At 36.5% G+C, this 21,138-nt stretch overlaps 1 protein-coding gene across 1 annotated transcript; it reads left to right on the top strand.

The window, feature by feature from the left end:
• Positions 1 to 1,443: 1,443 nt before the first annotated feature.
• Positions 1,444 to 20,524, top strand: LOC106714361. Its single transcript, XM_045681348.1, has 7 exons — positions 1,444 to 1,498; positions 17,092 to 17,470; positions 17,544 to 17,713; positions 17,802 to 18,409; positions 18,529 to 20,050; positions 20,139 to 20,250; positions 20,391 to 20,524. Exons 1-7 carry the CDS (start codon positions 1,444 to 1,446, stop codon positions 20,515 to 20,517), a joined length of 2,973 nt encoding a protein of 990 aa, XP_045537304.1. The 3' UTR covers positions 20,518 to 20,524.
• The last annotated feature ends 614 nt before the right edge of the window (positions 20,525 to 21,138 follow it).

The following is a 21,138-nucleotide window of genomic DNA, read 5'->3' as shown; positions in this document are numbered from 1 at the left end:
TTACACAATGTGTCAATATCCTATTTCTAAAGCTTGTAACATGCTTTTAATAATCTTTAACCTATAATAATTATTGATCTATAATATAGTAAAGTAATTTTTCAAATTCTATAGTTTGTGAGATTAGTGTATTCAAATAAATAAGCGCTTTGTTATTTATGTTGTTTCAATGGCTATCGTATGTTTTTTATTTAACTTTCGTTGATCATTTTTCAATCGTTACTGGTAGCTAAACTATGGTACACTTCGGTAGACTTCATATACGTCAGCGCCGGTCTCCAAATTAATGTAGTTCAGAACAACGAGCGCCTCTGTTACCGCGAGTAACAACAGGTGCACTTACACATACGAATTGTACTTACCTGGCGGATCTTGAGCGACGTCACGGCGACGTCACGACCCCACCCCGGTGCCGGACCCGTGCCAGCAGACTGCATCTTACAGCCGCGACGGCAATACATGTTAACAATCAAAGTTATACTTACCTGTACCAAACATTTTGTTATAAATAAAAAGTTATACTTACCTGTACCAAACATTTTGTTATAAATAAAAAGTTATACTTACCTGTACCTAACAGCCTCAATAAAATTAATGAACTCTACCAAGTTCATTCGTCATCTTATTGGCTTACAACGACAGCGTGTCGTGGAGCAACTTGGTTACGGATACATGGTCGGAAAATAATTTATCATCTAGAATGAAATATCAGCTTAATATTATCAACTAGGTTGAACGTCATCAACACCTCAGATTAGATAGGATCGTGGTCATGGACTAGTTTATTCATAGTAAAATAAAGATAATTAGTAACATTGATTAGTTTGGAGTCTTGATTGTCTTATAAATAGAATAAGAACGAACTTTAGTTCGGTATTTTTCCACCCTAGTATATATTATTGTATGCAGCGGAGCCCGTAAAAGTTTCTACAGATCTCTACATCACACAAATTATTTAATCACTTTATATAGAGTATACAATTTTTATCTAAGTTTATTCTCTGTGTGTTTTCTCGTCCGAGGTCAAAGATTCTTCAAAAATTCATTACCTTTATGTCGGTAGGTATCTGCTGTTTACCTAATTTACAAATTCCGAGTTGGCCGCTCACTTAGCAAAATTAAACCGTTCATCCTTTGCCACTCGCCGATGAAAGCGAAGTTGGATGTTATAGAAAGTTTTGAGATGGGGTCCAGTACCCTTAGTACGGCAGATTGTTCATAACAAAATATTTGGTAAAGATTATTTTATATACACTTTTGTTACAAAAATAAAACACAACTGCATCATTGCGTTGCTTAGAAATTCTATCGCATCATATTAAAGTATTTAACTCTTTCTTATTGTATCCAGTAAATGCGATTTATAGTCATAATAAAACCGACTAAAAATAGCTATTCCAAAAACATAGTTGTAATTTATTTCATATCTTTTAAATATCAGCGATGGCGGACGAGAGTAAAGACGACGTGGAAAAATCAATGGTACAAAACCAGACTCGTTAGCGTCGATCTATTCGCATTCGCTTTCAATACATTTGCGTAGCTCCTCCCGCCGCGACCCGATGCGAACCGGTGTGATCCAGTGCGATCCAATACGATCCAGTGCGAAGTGGCTTGATCAGTTCCCACGGACAGCGGGGCCCTAACGAGACCGCAGTCTCCGCTCGAATTCGGATGAACATAGCTGAATCGACGAATTGAATTTCGATTCCATTTCTCTCAATTTCAAGTTTTATTGTAAATGATCTCAATTAGTGAGAATGCAAAGCTTACTTACTGGAACGCACGTTATAGAATTAAGTTTACGGAAACGATATGTATTGTGTAATTTATTCAAATGTTTCACTATAAAAAGTGTACACATACTTCATTTGTTTTTCACTTTCTTTTGAATCTTCATGAAATTTGAATAGTATCTAATTGCATATTTCTTACGACTATTTCAACTGCCGCTATGTTACTTTGGTACACCTTTACATATAGCAATCGAAAAGAAATAAATTCAGGCAAAACTGCAAAAAAGTATGTGCTAACGATTTCCGAGTTTCATTCAAACTCGGAACTAGTTCAAAAGTCGTACCTTGAGTTATAAATCTGTTTGTGCGTAGGTGCGAGAGCGGGCGGCTCCCGACAGAGTTTTATTCTAAACTTATTCCCTTCGTCAAAGTCACTTGCGGGTGACAAATAAAAAAAGTTTTCCGTTCGGAAACTGGGTGAAGTGAGGAAATCCGAATTGATTTCGTTTGCGTCGCGCTCGTTGTCGCCATGCCCTGATGGATCTATAATAGTTATTTGTGCGACGTGGCGAGGTATCGCATTTTATTTCACATATTGTATAAAGAACACAGAAAAGTCAATCTCTATATTTATGTATGTAATTGTAGTAAACAACAATAAAAGGTGACAACGCGGCGGGCAGAAAATATAGGACGAGCGTTTTTGTGATAGTGATTTTTTTGAGTGATTGTTTCGATAATTTTCCGCTTGTCCGAACGCCGCTCGAAAATGATTTATGGACGAACAATTTCCTTAATGCGATTGCGGCCATTGAGTTATGTCTTTGTGTTTACCGCTTTTTAGCGCAGAAATCTCGCTTATAAACACGTACACTGAGAATGATACCGCGTACTTAGCGTAAAATATCGTCCTTCTCGCGGCTTGCAATTTATATAATGAACGCGTGACGTCACACATGACAAATTACCTTTGTAAATACTGAACAGCTAAAAATAGTTCCGGCTGAATTACACAGCAATTGAAAATTAACTCCCAGATTAAAAATTGTTTTCAAATCTTCACAATAGAATGAATCTCTCTGAGTGTTCCCCGCGCGATCACGCTACGTTTACTTCTGCGATAAACATTTATGATAAAAGTTGCAAATTAATTTTACGCGACTTAATACCCCGTCGGGTTAACCCTTTGACGAAAACTCCCCCCGCCGCCTCCTCCTGCCCCTACGCGCCATGAAGCCTCTCGATCGGAAATACGAGGGATCTTATCTTGCGGCTCAGAATTTTTAATTTTATTATCAAGATACAAGCTCCCGCCATTTATTGCATAACTTGTAGAAAGTTTTGCTAAGTTTAATTTTATCGTGAAATTAACGGGAATCTAAGTCCAGTATTTATTCATTTTATTACTTTTTCATAATCTTTAACAGATAAATTCTTGACATCAATCAATATACATAGTATAAAACAAAGTCGCTTTCGCTGTATGTCCGTATGTATGCTTAGATCTTTAAAACTACGCAACGGATTTTGACGCGGTTTTTTTTAATAGATAGAGTGATTCTTAAGGAAGGTTTGTATGTATAATAAATGCATAATATAGTAGAGAAACACTGATAAATTTAAAGGTTTCTAATGTGATGTCGTAAATAAGCACGTTTTTTTGCGCTTATATTGCAAACGCTGGCTGAACCCTACGAGATAGATCAAAATAATGTACTACAGTATTGTTCACCTTAAAAAGTTCAACAAAAAAGTCCCCGATGGTATATGTCTATCTCTTAGGGATAACCCAGCATAACCATTTTTATTCTTTTACGAAGTGATTTTAAACAATACAGCATTAATCCTTATCCATTTAAGTACCTTAAATAAATTGTGCATTTATTCTGTAGTAGGTATATTTTGCATTGCACCCGTGCGAAGCCGGGGCGGGTCGCTAGTTGTAAATAAAAAGATCTAGTTACGCAATACAATTAACAAAAAATAACCTCTAAAGGTATCTGACAAAGAGGATTAAAACATTTTACTGGGTTATTTTATTGTTCAAATAAACAAGGCGATAATCCGTTTCCATGTATCGCAAATTTAAATCTTAAACCGAGATAGTAATTTATTTCACAATATGCTTGATTATTTCTATAGGTTTTTCCTCGTTAAGAGTTTGAACGATATTGTAAGAAGCTAAGAGTTGGAAAATATCTCCTTTGAATCCCCGCGTCCTAACGATACAGAACAAATTGTTTTAAAGTATTTACATTCTTGTATACATTATTGCGAAAAACAATACGGACACTGAACAATGTTAAAACTAATCTAAATGAACAAGCGCACATTAAACACTGACGGCACAGTGATGAGATGTTTAGCTCACTGTACGTAAATTGCGGGATCTTATCCCAGTCGTCCTATATGGGACAAATTAAACGACACACTTACACTTACAGTGTAGTGTATAAGTAATTAAATTTTTTCCGGTATTAAATTACAATTATTTTAATAAAATTTTTCGCTTATGTATGAAGACGTTACTACTAATATCGATGTTTCCTTTTCATCAAACTTGTAATTGGAAATAAGATAATTTGTTGGCAACACAAATAAAACTCATCGCCGCAGATATCAGGCGGTTTACATTTCGGCAAGACAAACAGAGTCGAGAGAAGTAGGCAGTAAGACACACAGACAGACAGGAAAGTTTCCGCCGGGAGCCGCGCCGAACGCTAGGGCGGCCATGATGTATCTAAACCATGGTACAAAATGCTATTAAAATTAAGTTTTTCATAGCAGTAGACGTTACTAAAAATATTTTAATTAATTAATACGAACCATAGGGAGATCAAGTTATCATATTAACTACTATTTTAATTCTTAATTCAAATCTCCTTAACCAAATATCCAATAATAGACCTTGTAAAGCGAGATAGTACGGAAGGCCGCGCCGTAAAACGCCGTAGGACGCCGCTCCTCCGCTCACAACGTCAATCTATAACGGATAAGGAGACGTCAAAGGTAATTTTATTTAGTTCCTTAATTAGTAGATGACTTTTTAAAAATCTTTTAGTTAATGTTCTAAGGTTGTTCACAATTAAAAGATTTTTATCGGTAATTCTAACTCCTTATTTCGGTAATACAGGAATAAGGTGGATTACCGGTAACTTAACGGTAACGTATCAGTTCATTAATTTATAATAACGTAACAAAGATTACATTATTACTTTACTTCACAAAAATACAAATGCCAGAAACTGATTTCGGTTCCGTTTTTCCGCCAAATTCTATTTCCACCAAATTTATACAATAACAGATAAACTTTTCATCTTTAGACAATACGACCGAACAATGGATCCTTAATGAAACCGTCTGGTGAATAAAAAGAGGAGGCGGAGTGCGAAAAAGGAATCAATCGAAGGGCATTCCCAATTTGCAGCGCGTCGCGGCACTCGCCCGCCGCCCTGTGGGTCATAAATAAAACTTCTGCCGAAGCAATCCCAACGCCAGAGTCACTCTCGAGCCAATCCATAGTTTAAACGGATTTTCTGGTACTGCAATGTTTGATAGAAAAAAAGGAATTTCATTGTCTTCGATTCAGGTGCTTTCATATTTGTTCCTTATTAGAAATTCCACACTGTAATCAAAATATACAAAATAAATAATTAAAAGAATAGCTGACCAAAAAGTAAGAAAAACTAACAAACAAAGTTTTGCACTAAAATTACAATAAAAAATGAATACCTTAATAGCACTAGTCAAAAATTTTATAATTTAACAACAGCGCCATCTACAAAACATTTTGATAAACATATTTCACATTTTGGTTGTTCGTGATTTTTCACAGCAGTTGCACACATCTCTCGGTAGAGGGCAGGAATTTTATTCAATGAGCAAAATGTAATACCGGGCTGGTTTTATTTATGTAGTTACATATTATCTTTTTGCAACTAATGTATATAAAGCAATGTTATTAACTTTTAATATCAGCTTAAATTATGTATATGCATAGTTTATTCTCATATAAATAACGAGATTCAAATATAACTCATATAAATGTAACAGTGCAAAAATATCACTTTTACATTAAGTTAATTAAATGGAAACAGTTTTAACTTGAAGAACAGAAAACGCCAGAGAAAAGTCAATTATATCTCAAGTAACGGATGAACTTTGAAACGTATTTAATTAAAATGATCGCAGCACATCGGGCGAGAGTTGTTGGAAGTTATTTTTGTGCGCCAGTTGTTTAAAAACTTCGTCTTGGATTCGGCACCGATGCGGCCAACTCAGAAATCAGAATTCCTAGAAGCGAAAGCAGTTAATTTATGAAGAAAAAAAAACTCTTTTTTATCGCTAAAACAATGCACAAAATCGGTTGAAATCTAAAGTTTTGGTCAATTATTATACAAATCAACATTTATTTACGTTGAAATTTACATTAAAAAAGACTGAACCCACCATTTTAATGTTTGACTAAACCAAATTTACACAAATTAAAAAATTGTCAAGCTAAACAAATCGACACGACACCTATTTTTTATCAACCTTATTTAATGACATAAAATAACAAGTTACCTCGGTGATATAAACATTTTTAGCGCCATCTGGCATCAAATGGTAGGACTATTTCAGGATTCTCAGTTTCACAAACTGCCAGAAGACAGCGCTTCTAAAACATCAGCGCCATCTATGGATACAAGCATATACTAAAACAAAACAAAATCCATTCACGCCCGTGCCGGTAGATGTCTATTATGTTTCTTATATACAATAGATGGCAGCACAAAGAACACTTTTTTAAAGACGTGCTTCCAATCGTATTGTTCGCTTCCAGTCTGTTCGTTTTTTTATACAGACACAGCATAGGAGCTGTAAAATTAAAATTAAATAAAAAGTGTCTAAAAAGACACCTTAATAATTGTGGAATGTTGATACAATATTATTGATGTACAAGGTCTATATTCATGCTCGAGTAATTGATGTAAAACTACAACAGATTAAGCCCTGCAGCTAAACATGCAAACTTCATTGCAGTTCAGTTCTCCCCCGCGCCTTGTCTGTGAGCCGTTGTATGCATCGTGCATGCATAATGTCTTGTTACGTAGCAACTTTACATAAACGATAAACTTATGAAATGAAGTAAACATTTTCGATAATTTTCTACATAATTTTTTACTAATATTATCCTCATTTTAAATTATCCTTTCGAATCAATTTCAAATCAAATTCTTTTTGTACTACTTTTTCATACCTACTTTTAGTTATTTCACCTTTTACTAAATTTTGTGAAAGGTTTTCCTCGGTTATAAATAAATGTCGAGGGTGAAATGGCTTGGGGTTTAAAACGTTGCCAGTTCGACATTTCACCCCTTGCATTCGTCGGATAACGAATGTACCCTCTCAATACAATCCAATATATAGTGTAAAGGAAGAAATCCTTACAAAAATTTATACGTGATGTGATAGAAAGATTTTATAGACATATTTCGTAGGTATAAAAACGTCGAACAAATTAATGTTTTCTTTCAATTGATTATACGGTAATTTTGACGTTTTGAATGCGAACCAATTAAAATTGTGTCGATGTCAGTTTCTCTTTCATCAAAAGAATTGCTTTCGCTTCTTCGCTTTGGTGGGCAGGTGTTCAAAGCGGCCACCCCGAGCCCCGAGCGCTGGCGTCGCCTTTGACGCGAGTTATGGAAGCGTGGGTTAATCCAACAACAAACGATTGTCTTACGAAACAAAACCTTTTATTAAATATCATAATTGAAGGGAGACTTCAATCACTTTCACGGAGATGTGACTGTGACTGGCTCTGGGTAGACTATTATTAGGCTTGTGCATATCGATGCCAATAATTGAGATAAAAAATAAATGGATTGATTATTATTATTTATCTTTCTTAGTAAAAATATTTATGTAAGATTTCAAAATTCTCTACGATGTCGAATAATTCTCTATTTTTTCACCTTTTAACCTGTTACCTATAATGGATAGGTCAAATTATATGAAAATGATATTTATTATAAAAGTATTCCCATACCTATTGATTGAAGAATACGGAGAGCTTCAGCTCTCCGTATTCTTACAAATATAGAGATTATAAAAAAAAACGACAAAAATACGTTATATTTCTAACACAAAGGATTTGTCTAACGATTCCCTCGTTACATGAAATCAGTATCCGTTGCGGCGCGTCTGTTATTATATTCGTATACTTGAAAAATATACAAAGACAAAGCGAGACCTTTTTCCTGTCACAAACACAAAGGAATAAAATATAAAATGGGGAGAAGGGTAAATTTTATAAGCACATTAAGATTGGTGACGGAGTGCTTAGCCTTTGAAGGAGATAACGTGGCCGCGGCACAGACTAAGATCCTACAGGCCACAGACATAGATTTAACATGATGCATTATCCTTATGTCTAGATTTATCACATTTAACTTTTGTCACAATTTTTTTCATCTATATTTTTCTTCGAATGTAAGAAAAGTTTTCCGTTATTTCCATTTCTTAACATTCTTGTTGAAGTTTTAATATTAATTCTAATAGAAAGTCAATTGAAATAAATAAATAATAATTTTTGACAAAAAAATGCATTACTTATGGAATTAAGAGTTTTTGATTACCAACATTTTAACTTTGACTTTGAAACTAAAAATAAATTTTAAACAAAAAACTACCACATCCATTATGTGTATCAAAATGGAACGTCTATGACAAATGGAATGATCGTCGCAATCCCCCTTCATCTCCATAATCGGTCTGAGATAATGTGCGCGATATTATTTGGTTATGACAAACTGAACGTTTGCTCTAATCCTATTACACTCCGCTCCGAAGCCATTAGCCGCAGAGATTCGCCGACATGACCTATTAACTTAATCTCCAAACATTAATCGCTTGATTTACGAGGCTTCGTGGGATATATCATAGGAGATCTCTACCCGACGACAACACAAACAAGGCGGCTTACATTAATATCACTGCAAATTGAACATTATGTGATAATAGAAATAATCAATATACGTGAAAGTCAAGGAATTATGGACCCTCCATGTTACTAATATTATAAATTTGAATGTTAAGATGGGTTTGTTACAAGGTAATTCCAGAACGACTGCAGAGATCTCGATGAAATTTGGTATAGATGTAGAACACAGTCAGGAAGAACACAAAGGATGCTAATAAGTTTAGTTAAGTTTTTTTTTTTATCCCGCACGGACGGAGTTGCAGGCCACAGCTAGTTAGTATGTTAGTTATTTAAAAAAAGGATACCGATTAAGACTAAAATTGCAAATCTGATAAGTGAAAATTTTTATGAAGAACATTGAAGCGTCTTCAGTACAACAAAGCTGACTGATGACTGAATTATCAATCAACAAGTTTGCTCTACACTGTAGTACTGTAGTAGAACGTATATTACATTAGTACTTCATTATTACGGGACTGAGCAATGAGTGTGGCAATGATTTGTTGTTAATCATGCAGTGTATTAGTGTAGAGACAACTCTACCCTAATACACTGCATCATTGACTTCGGTGACTAAGTAGAGATTATGTTTAACTCGTGGATAAAGCGTTATATTGATGTACACGTAATTGTTCTGGCGTTTATGTAATCAGCTTTTAACTCTCGTGTAACTTTCCACAATAAAAATAAATTTGTTTTCAAAAGTATATGTCTCACAGAAAAAACAACTATAAATATTTTGACCACCTATTAGCATGATGTGGTTTCACACATATTAATTGTATGAAGGCTCAAACAATAAATATGGAATAAAACAATATGGCGTCTCAATCGTGTAACGAAGTACCACGTATAAAGCAAACAAGCGACAATTGCAAGCGGGCGTCATCTGTTGTCCCATTTACATTTACGTCCCGGTTTCGGCCGGGCGGGCTAACACTGACGTGATGGCTGACGCGGCATCGGCGGTGGCGGCGGCAAGTAAATACACAGGTATCGCTTGAGTAAGCACTTAACGTTTACTTCGTGGCTCTGTTGAAGTAAAAGAGAACGAGAACTGGAGTTGTACTTTAGCATTTTTGTTAGATGTTTCAATAATTTTAGTTTCGATATCTCATACAGGTTTACTGATAGAAAATGAAAAAAAATTATGCCATGACTAATACGTAATACAATAGTATTCAAACCCAACTATAAATTCGAGGTCATCCCGCAGGCCCGAGTTTAGTTAACTTGAAAGCTGAAACATTGTTGAAGAACATTTTAATTAAAAAGTGATGTTGATGAAATTCCTTCTCAAATCCATTACTTACAGTGATACCTCGCCGGAACATCGTGCGCATATTCATTTAAGCAAATGACTCACGTAGCGCTACGCTACTTCGCTACGCCGCTACGACTCTACGCGGATCCTCATTTCGCTTACATTAATTAAATGACAACTAAATATGTCATGTAATTTTAAATGAAGTTATATTAGGTCCTTACATATGAAATTGGCGTTTTGTATGGGAGGAACAAAAAGTCGATTATTTTTTAATATAATATATTTAATTAATCAAAGTATGCACCATTATTTTCTATGCACTTTTGCCATCTCATAGGTAGTTCATTGATCCCTTTACTAAAAAAATCAGTCGGACGGGAATCAATAAAATCTTTGAAGGCGATTTGGACTGCCCCATCGGAGTTGAATTTTTTCCCTTGCAAGAAGTTCTCCAAATTTCGAAAAAAATGGTAATCTGTTGGAGCAAGGTCCGGGGAGTACGGAGGATGTCTTAGACTTTCCAATTGAAGCTCTTCTAATTTAGTAGCCCTCTGTTGCGCAGTGTGTGGTCTAGCGTTGTCGTGAAGCAGCAGTGGCGTGGAGCGATTGACCAGCCTAGGTTGTTTAGCCGCTAGCTTTTCCATCATGGTTTGCAATTGCTGACAATAGACATCAGCCGTAATAGTCTGGCCAGATTTGAGAAAACTGTAATGAACAATACCGGCACTAGTCCACCAAACGCTTACAAGTAACTTTTTTGGGGTTAATTTTCGCTTGGGGCAGGATTTGGCTGGCTGGCCAGGATACAACCATTGCGCTGAGCGCTTCCGATTATCGTAAAGAACCCATTTTTCATCACAGGTAATGATTCGGTTTAAAATACCTTCATTATTGTGCCGGTTTAGTAATGTAACGCAACAGTCGACGCGCGTTTGCCGGTTTGCTTCAGTCAATTCGTGAGGTACCCACCTTTCAAGCTTTTTAATCTTCCCAATTTGCTTCATGTGAATTAAAACAGTTTTATCACTAACATCGCAGCCTGCAGCTAACTCGGACGTGGTTTGCGATGGATCCGCTTCCACAATGGCCTTCAACTCTTCATTATCAACTTGAGTCTCAGGCCGTCCACGGGGCTTGTTCTGCAGATCGAAATTTCCAGAACGAAAACGTTGGAACCAAAAACGAACTGTGTTTTCTTTTGCAACACGACCGCCATACACATCATTCACCCTTCGAGTCGTTTCCGCAGCACTAGTGGGCGGCACCACGGCGGAACTCGTACTCGTAAATAATGCGATATTTTAAGTTTTCCATTTTGTAAAATGAGTGACGCAAACAGAAAAAAACAGAAGAAAAAAAACATAGAATGACGGTCATCGAACCACAAATACATGAGTCTATAGCTGTACAAATTTGAATTTGGAATTCCTTACCAAAGAGGAGAAATTCGTGATTAAAGTGGCCAGTACGAAAAACGCCAATTTCATATGTAAGGACCTAATATTTTAAAATAATATTTTTTACTTCTGAAAAGTGACTTTCAAAATAATTACCTTGTTCAGTTAAGAGCAGACTGTTTCACTACAAAAACATACATTATGAAAATAATTGAACTTGTTGCATAAAACAATGAACACAACAAAGTTTTGTGACGTCATTGTCATCGGCTGGTCTACGTGTGCATTAACTCACTGATTGTATCGTTTTTTATAAAAAAATCAACATTATGTTATAAGTATAATATTAGGTTACATATTTGTTTGAATACAACAAAGTCTATCGCGACATCAAACCAATATCATTAATAAAGTGAACGGCTCAGCTCCAAACAAACCCTTCGACGACGAAGTATCGAATTATTCGCATCTATTTCGCGCCTGTCAAAAGAATGAATAACGAAAAAGATATCAGAAGATCTCTGGGGAGGAGCATTAATATCCCTCAAAAGCATTGTTTGTAAAGGACGGCGCAGATTTATCTTGTGCGGTCTACGCCCGCGGCGCCGAAAAAACCTCAGCATCGAAGCTTCTTTATCCTAAGCAAATAACGACCAAATTATTTTTGCAGTTTATTCTTGCGTATGATCGTTCGCGACTCGATGAATTATACTATGTTTCTAGACTCTGAATTACGTTTATGTTTACTTTGCAATGTTTTGATATTCATCGAAGTTTAAGAAAGAAATACTTGTGCTAAAATGTCGCTTTACGAGCAAGTAACAAGTTTAAAAGAAGCAAAATGAAGGTAAAACATTTTAGAACCATTCATTCAAACTTTGTTCTGTTCTTTGCTCTCTTTTGTCGACGTCGAGTAAATTAGAGAAGAAAGAATTCCGATAGCTCTCGTGGGTGTACTGATTATTCTAATGTAATTGTATTTAAATACATTGGCATCGACTAGACGGTGGAAAAAGACTAAAAAATATATCTTCCTCGCAATTTGTCGCTCGCCACACTCATTATGTGACCTTAGGGATTAATGTTAATCCTGAATCAGTCGCAGTATTACGAATAAAAGACAAAATCGGTTTTATTGCATTCGAAAAAATAAGCTAAGTTCTAATGAACCTGTAAAGATCCATACAACTAAAACGGCATTGGGCCTTATGACTCGAAAACCATTCTCTAAAAACTGATTTTCTTTTACACCAAAATGATTTCTAGATATTTTCCCACAATTTAATGGAAAATAGAAAAGAATTTATGGTTGGAAAATCATTGCAAATTATACTTCGATAAAAAACTGACCTTCGGATAAAAAAAAATTAAGAGGAAATCCGTAAAGGGCGAGAGAAGGCGCGTAATGAACGTATTCGTTCCTGCCCATATTATTTTATCTACATTCACCCTTATCTTTTTTTGCTAAGGCTTTACTAAGTATGACCCAGATATATGAAGAGTAGCGAATTTTTTTATATTCCATTGTATTTTCCTTCACTATTCTCATTATTTTCTTAAAAACGTTTTAGAAATACTTTACAAACCTAAGCTACATTGGTACTCCCTTTATTTACACAAGTAACAAACAAGTAGTACATAAGAACGTTTGAATGATGAATGAAACATTTACAACATTATAGTTCTAATTACATAAAGAATTCTGAAATCTACTGTACAATAAAACCTTCACCGCGAAAATGTAGGTTCGATATCGATATGTGATTAAGTTGAATTACAGAGAAATTAATTAGATTACTGGTATATCGGAAATTATATGTAAAGTAAATTGAAAACATTTCGATGAAAATAAATTGAAATTATTTTATTGCGCATTTGCAAAACAATGCAGGAACGTAATCAAATTTCAGTTACAGAGTAATTACATTGAGATTGAAGGACCCAGTTTACAAGCATGCGTTGTATGTATAATTATAATATATATTACATACACTTAATTATTGATTTAATGTTCTCAGTATTCATAATTTCTATTCTATTCGATCAATAACAAAATCAAAGATATTAAGTTAAAATGTTTTTTTTTATTCGCTTAATGTGCAAAAATATGTACTTAATACAGCTAGTCACTTATAACTTGTACCATTTTAAGTGGGGCTTCGGTCCGGTCTCGGTACGATATTACCGTGCGCGTAGATTACGCTGTAGAATCCGGCTCTGGCGCACTTTCTGGACCTCATTATATATAATAGATGGGCTTCTAATCTGATTCACGTGATAGGTTATGGATAATAATAATTTGTAGAATATATTTCATCAAAGTTATTAAGCTACGTCCAGGATTTGCTTCGTAAGAAATTATTATTAACTTTATTACATGTCAGTGATCATTTCTGGCCGCTAAGCTGTATTCTATTGTTATCTTTGTTATATTAAAATAGATTACATTCGTTTGTTACGTTTGACAAAGATTAGAAGCCAAATTTTTGCACAATTATTTCATGACTCGAAACCTCCTTGTTGTCTTTTCTGATACACATAAATGAAAAATTTAATGTAGTAATAGTAAAATAATATAAAAATAAATGAAATCATATGCAATGCAACTGTCATTTTGCAAAGTTACTGTTTACTTAAATACACAATATCATCGCGGGTTCTCTAGTTTCTGATTTATTACATTTGACACCCTTAGGTTTGCTTTACTGATTTTTATTGTTTCATTCTCTCAACTTGTTGCCATTGTAAACATAATATGTTGTTTTCTAAATACATCACGTTAATATGTATCTTCCGTTGGTTTTTTAAAAATGAAAAGCAGTAATTTTATACACCCTACTTTGAATCGCGCAGTTCGCGCCGAGCACACTAGAGAGCGACAGAATCGTGTGGGTCAAGTGTGCAGCAAAATGACATCCATTTTACATTAAGTTGTGCAAATCAAAAAGTTTCATCAACTTGCAGCCGAATTACAGCAAAATAGGGCGTAGCGCAACTGATAGTATCTTTAAACCCAACATTTCACTACATTCTTTGAAGTTTGACGGAGTACGATGTTTTATAATAGCTGAGACTTTTAGAAAAACATTTTAAAAAAATCTTGATTTTTCCGAAATTACGTTACATTTGTACCAATATTAATAAATTCCATCATAATACCAAAACGCGATAAATGACGGAGTGTGACAAATCATGTTCTTTAGAAGTCACAAAACATCTCTCTTTACAAAAGGCTTACATTTGTGAATTAATGTACAAAGCAAATAAGCAAATATTCTCAGCTCAGGCGCGCCGCCGCCGCAAGCTTTGCAAATTGCTTATTATTATTTTATTAAATACGTAATAAGTCGTTAATCTGTATTGCAGTAAGATATTGCTTCCGCTAAAGAGAACCGCAAATTAGTGCGCATGGGGTAGGACTATGGAACGAATATTAATTAATTTCGCAGCTGAGGACGAGAAGGCCCGTAATTACTACACTCTTATTAAACTTCCGCTCCCCGGGGACATGAGTGGATTATCCTAATTGCATACATAATTTACAAGTATCTATTTATGGTTTGCTTTTCATATTTTAAAAAGTATCACTCGGGACAGTGACAAATTAACGAACATTTTCAGTGAAAAGTTGGAAGAGATAATCAACTATTTCGGACTGGTATCGTTGCAGTCAAGCCATCAAACTTTTTCTTTTCACTGGCAAGTTTAAAAACTTTAGTTATAATGGATCGTTGCTGTTTAAAATGCGTTTTAAAAGAAAATAAAAGAAACAATTTGTGCTTCTATTTCACAAATGGATAGTAAAAACACTTAAGCTTTGAAATTCCGGAACACTTTATACTGAAATAAGGCGGATGTAAAAACTAAAGGCGAGCTTACGAGGGCCGGCGAGCTTTAAGCACCGAGTTTATTGAACCGTTGCTAGATATTAAGCTTTCTTTGAGGAAATTTCCTTTGGTAGCGTTCATGAGAGCGATCGCAGCTCTCTTTGCTTTAACTTTCCGTTTAAGAGAAACTTTATAGATATTAATTACTGGATGAATTGAAGCCTCTCTTTAAAATTTATCAGGGTTGCTTCAATTTTTTTATCTTTAGTTTTGTAGGGAATAGACTAGAAAAAGATAATTAGTATTATGGTTACGATCGTGATCCCCGATAGCTGAGTACTGAGTAATATCATTTCGATAATAACGCCTCTGACTTTAGTACAAGGCGAATGTTAATGTAAATCACAAGTTAGTGTAAAGCCTTCGGGGCATAAATACAATCAATATAAACTACACTAAAACGGTTTTCGAAACGAATCAAAATGAAAAATGTGCAACATTAGTACGCGTATTCGTTCCCTGTCGGGCTGCAGTTGGATCTCGCGTGATTTACGACCAGCACGAAAAGTCGAGCGTCACGAGTGACGGGGCACGAGCACTGGGAGCGCCGGGACGTGACTCCGGGCGGAGTCAAGCGGAGCTGCAGAGCTGCAGAGTTGCAGTAAGCGGTATCTCGGATGACGTCGCATTGGCGTTGAGTCGAGCGCTCGGGAACGGCTGTGCACGCTACGCTGCGATACTGATTGATCTTCAACATTCGCTAGGCATTTGGTATGCGGCGAGCATTGTGAGATCGCTTTTCCAATATAACGCTGCTCTCTAACCTTTTTAACTTTAAGTAAATTATTTAAATATTTACTCATCTCATAACACATTAAATTTTAAGTAGAAGATGTATAAATATAAATTCTTTTAGTATAACAACTTTACTTAAAGCAGATAAATTGCTAACGTAAATTAAATGGTAAATCTTCAAAGCTAAGCTCTACACATACGTAGGAAATCTTTACGTACACACTAATCTCATTTGGGAGCATTTAAACTTACTCAAATATCCATTAACCATTGAACAGCCGATCGTGTGGAGTGGCGGCGCGAGATTTTCACAAGAGCGGGCTGCACACTAAGGCTTAACTCGCTCCGAACCGCCACAGCTAAAAAGTCCGACCTCGTTCGACCACAGAATACTGCAGAGAACAGAATTCTAATGAAAATTTGCTAACTTATATCTATTGAAAATTGCATTGAAGTGTTTGCATATTGTTCTACTAGGAGAATGATGGCTTCATATTTTTTGTTAACAGTTTACATGTAATTATTTATTGTTCCGTAAATAAGGAATGATACATGATGCATAGTTGTAAATGGCGTAAAAATATTTTAGAAGATTCTGTTCACTAAAAAAATTGGTGTGGAGCTTTTTATGCAATATTGTTTCTACTCTGTGGCATCAGTCTAATTGAACTAGTCCTAGTCGGTAATTGGGACCGCGCAGGGCGTGGGCGGGGGCAGCTATCGGCGGGGGGAGGAGTAGGTCCTTGGCTCCTTCGCCATCCGAACGATCTTAATTATCGGAATGTGCTATTTCCTCGAGCTACAGTATTGAGGAGTTAACGAGGCCGGCGACTTGCGGTAACAAAGGTCGCCCGATTTCTTTCTCACGAAAAAGAAAAGTCAGTTCTTTTATTGCGTCCCTTTGCAGTTTCACGGCGCGCCGATGAAACGGCCTTAATTAGAAAATTTATTTACAAAGAGTCAATGTTAAATTGACAGACGTAATAAGCTTTTATTTACGCGAACATCAAATATAGAAAACAAGCGATTGGAAATATTAAATCGTATTAATATTATTTAATAAATAAAATCAATATTACATAAAACATATTTTCATTTTCAGATTGTCTTCACCTGCAACTATACAGAGATCCCAAAGACCGCTACAAGAAGGGCCAGACCAAGGCGTCTCTCTCGCTGCAGCACTTTCTCGGCTTCGAGTCCGGCTTTACGCTGGACAAGGAGTCCAACACCATCGCTATCATTTGCCAGGACGTCATAGTGGTACTCGCGTTCGAGACCCGCGAAAGGCTCATATCGTGGCAAGTTAAGGTGGGCGGCCAGCTCGGCTCCTCCAGGGAATACCTGGTGATGGTGGGCGGCGGAGCGACACGCAAACTGCCCGCGGGGCCCGCCAGGCTACACCTTCAAGGCAGAAGGTTCGCGCTCACCAGCGGGGTACCGCCGCGCCTGCTGGGCCTCTGGGAAATTGGACAGTTAAGGTAAGATTAAAAACATAAGTAGTTATTGCATCTTATCAATAGTATTATCTACCCTCGGCATATATTTTGGCAGACGATATGGAGTGGCAGAGGGCCGATTTTGCTTTGAAGGCGGCTCCCACTGCGGCAAGGGAGAGGGACTGCATCTCCTCATCACAGACCAAGCGCAGGACATAACAGACGCATTCGACCAGGCTGCGCAAGGCAACCTGTCACTACAACGCCCTGCTGCGTCCAGAACCGGTTTAGTATATTTGATCTGTTAAAAATTAATTAACGTTTTCATCAAATCAATACACAAAGCATCTCTTTTCATTTTCTCTACTTTTAGGTGCTGAACGTAGCTGTAAATCTCGATCGAACACTTGTCTATCTGATCATAATGCTGGCGACCAGTCCATGCCGGATTCGGCCAGTGGTATTTACGAGGAAAATTTTTTTGGTGAAGATTGCGGAGACCCACCTCAGTCCTGGCCGTCCGATGAGAGACGCGGTTTGACCGAGCAGGAATTAAAAACCGAAATACAAATAAGTGCCGAGCCACCGTGGACGGGCGCAGATCACGTTACCTTAGAACGCTGCAACACTTGTATATCAAAGCTCGGCGTGATGACGCGATCGTCGACGGTAGCGCTCACACCAAATACAAACTTCAATCCCGCTTGGACGATGGAGTCTGTCCCCGAGAGCAATTCCGACAACTCTTCGCACAGCACCGAATATTTGACACCGAAAACTATAAGAAAAAATATAGAAACATGTCATTGCCTGGACCAACCACCAAAGCGACCACCGAAACCAGCACAATTCGATCAAAAGAGACCGCCGGCGCCTTTACCGATACAGAGCTGTGGCTGTAACGCCAATGATAGTGTCTCCACAAATAATAAAGTGGGCCCCTATGAAAACTATGATGTTCCTAAAACTACTCATGCCGAGGTAAGTCATCTAAATATCACTTAGCATGTTTTTTTCTATATTTAGGTATAGATCCGGACTTAAATTAATTGTTATTATTACTTTGCAAGTATGAACTCAAAGATGTAAATCGTTTTCAGATCGACAATTCTGAATATTACGATACGCCTAAACGATTAAAACAAGCCTTAGCAGAAGATTTATTCCAAGTCACAAATAAGTCTTCACCTGGTAACCTTGTTTTAAAGAAAAGGTGCGGTTGTATTTTAAAATTTGGTTCAAAGAAGAAACCACTTATCGTTGAATGCGAAGAAAACTTACAACCTGTAGAATGTCCCTGTCAGAAAGTCACTAGCTGGGCGAATAATTTAATTAGTCTTCCATATTGTAACAAAAGTTCTAATACTGAAAGGGTGAGCACAGACGTTGCAGAAAACAATAGGATGGAAGACACTGCTATATACGCAACTGTAGATGTATCGCGTAAAACTAACCGACAAAGTTCGGCAACTGATAAAGAATGTTCACATGACTGTTGCAATGAACTAGGATCAGTGAATTATCAAAATATAGAACCTAAAGACGACAAACAGTTTGAGGGTCCGTACGCAAATTACGAGAACCTCGAATTTGCTCTTTCTTTAGAATTTTATGAGAACGCGAAAGATTTATTGAAAAAAGCAGGAGTTACACAGAGCGAACTAGATGCATTAAGTGCTAACATTGATCTCGCGGTGACAACACAGCCAAAGAAATCTCGTGTGTGTAATAAATGTGTGCATAATCCACAAGTTTTATCCAATGAACAAATGAAAAGAAATAAAAGTGATGAATATTTATTAATGGAACCGCCAAGAGAAGTAAAATGTGAGATAGTCAGGGGGACCAATTCTGGATACACTCCAATGTCTCCTAATCCCAATTGGTCACAGAGCTTGAAACATCCTATACAAAGATTACATAGAGCAGAGATAGAGAAATCTATAAGTATCCCTACTCTGAGCGGTGCCACTGGACATAATACACGAGGGCAGATTACTAACAACAACAAAGAAGCCATGCAAAAACGATCTAGTTCTGTGGATTCAGCTAGATTACTAGAAGATTTAAAAGAATTTGACAGCAGTATCGGAAGCCACGCGACTTCTTCCTCGTTGGAAACATTAAGAAACATGGCTATCGATAATCGAATATCTTCGCCCTGCGACAATGAAAGGGAATGTTACGACTGTTGTAAATCCTCTAGCTCGGAAAACAAAACGTCGGAGGAAAACTCCTCAAAAGAAATCCCGCATCTACGTAACAAGCACATGGACAACGCTCAAATCAAAAGGTCTTCAAGTGTGCCATGCAAGGGTGGTAACAGGGACTCGTCTAGTTCGAACGACTCCGGCGTGTCCAGTTGTTCACTGAAACACGGTGGAGGAGAATTCCAAGAGTTTGAAATGCCCATGACGTCTGTTCACTCGCGGTATCATTACATGGTTCATAAGAAAATGAGAGGCAACCTGACCGGATGTTTGCATTCGTCATTGCCGCGTAAATCAAAGTCGTCAGACCCTCTCAGGGATCTCTCGATACAAGTGCACAAAGCCTCTGTTCCTGCTAAATCTTCTTCTGCCGAGGCCGAAGTACCTGTTTTACCACCAAAGCAGTTCAAAGGTAGCAAAATCTAAATTTCAATTAAATCCAGGAATAGAGTCAATTATTTTACAGTATGATTTAACTTTTTAATTGGGTATTATTTTAGGTGTAATGGACACGCACAGCACGTCAAGTGGCACGTCCGACATGTCGGACTATATCGAAACGCTCTCGCTGACGTCATCCCATTCATCTTCCGATACCCCGAGCGCTCTGAGGTATGTGTCTTTATTTTTTCTATTATCTTTTTGGCACTATTCATTGTTATATGCTTTCATATCATTGCCTTAACATCTTCAATTTTTTTTTTGGAATATCTCGCTTATCAAATATTTGATTGTAAATATAATTTTTTTAGATTAAGCCGTCAGCCGACGAGTACGCTGCGGCCACGCTCCGGCAAGGAGTATCACAACCGCGACCCCTTCCTCTCCTCCATGTACAGGACTGGCAAGGACCTCACCAACTACACAAACCTTCAGTGAACGAGCTAATGAGACATGTGCTTGAATAGAAACAAATTCAAACATAATATGATAAAAAAAAATGTGTTGTATTTATAACCCATTGTACATAAACAACTCATACAATTGTAAGATTTCGAAAATAATATTTTTAAAATAGAGTTTTATTCCCTCCTTATTCATGTTTAACGAAGTTTTGTTTATGGTTTATTTGAGTACATCATCCTAACATAAATAACATCAAGGACACGTTCATTGTGAAGAACACGAAATAGAATTTAAGTTAATTTTGAATGTAGAACATTTTTAAGTCGTGATTTTTTTTTATTTATACTTATTTAATACCGACATAAAGTAATTTGCCTTTTATTTCCGAGTGGCTTTTAAAAGTTATCTTTCTATAATCTTAATAGTTTAGACGCCAGCAATATTTGTTACACGAATGGGCCGGCACGCCTGATGCAAACTACGACATGAAGGCGTTTGTTACAAAAATTTATTCTATGACCACAAATTAATGTTTCATATTAGATTTTCAAAGTTTTGTGTATTAAATTTTATTTTTCATCGCCTTTTAAATCATTTTATTAGTTTTTAAATATTAAAGGAAATAGTAAAATTCACAAAATCACATTTCATGTT

This window comes from Papilio machaon, chromosome 15 (genome assembly GCF_912999745.1).
Source record: "Papilio machaon chromosome 15, ilPapMach1.1, whole genome shotgun sequence".
Lineage (NCBI taxonomy): Eukaryota > Metazoa > Arthropoda > Insecta > Lepidoptera > Papilionidae > Papilio > Papilio machaon.
The sequence above is the reverse complement of the archived record's forward strand: the minus strand, read 5'-3'. Positions and strand labels throughout refer to the sequence as shown.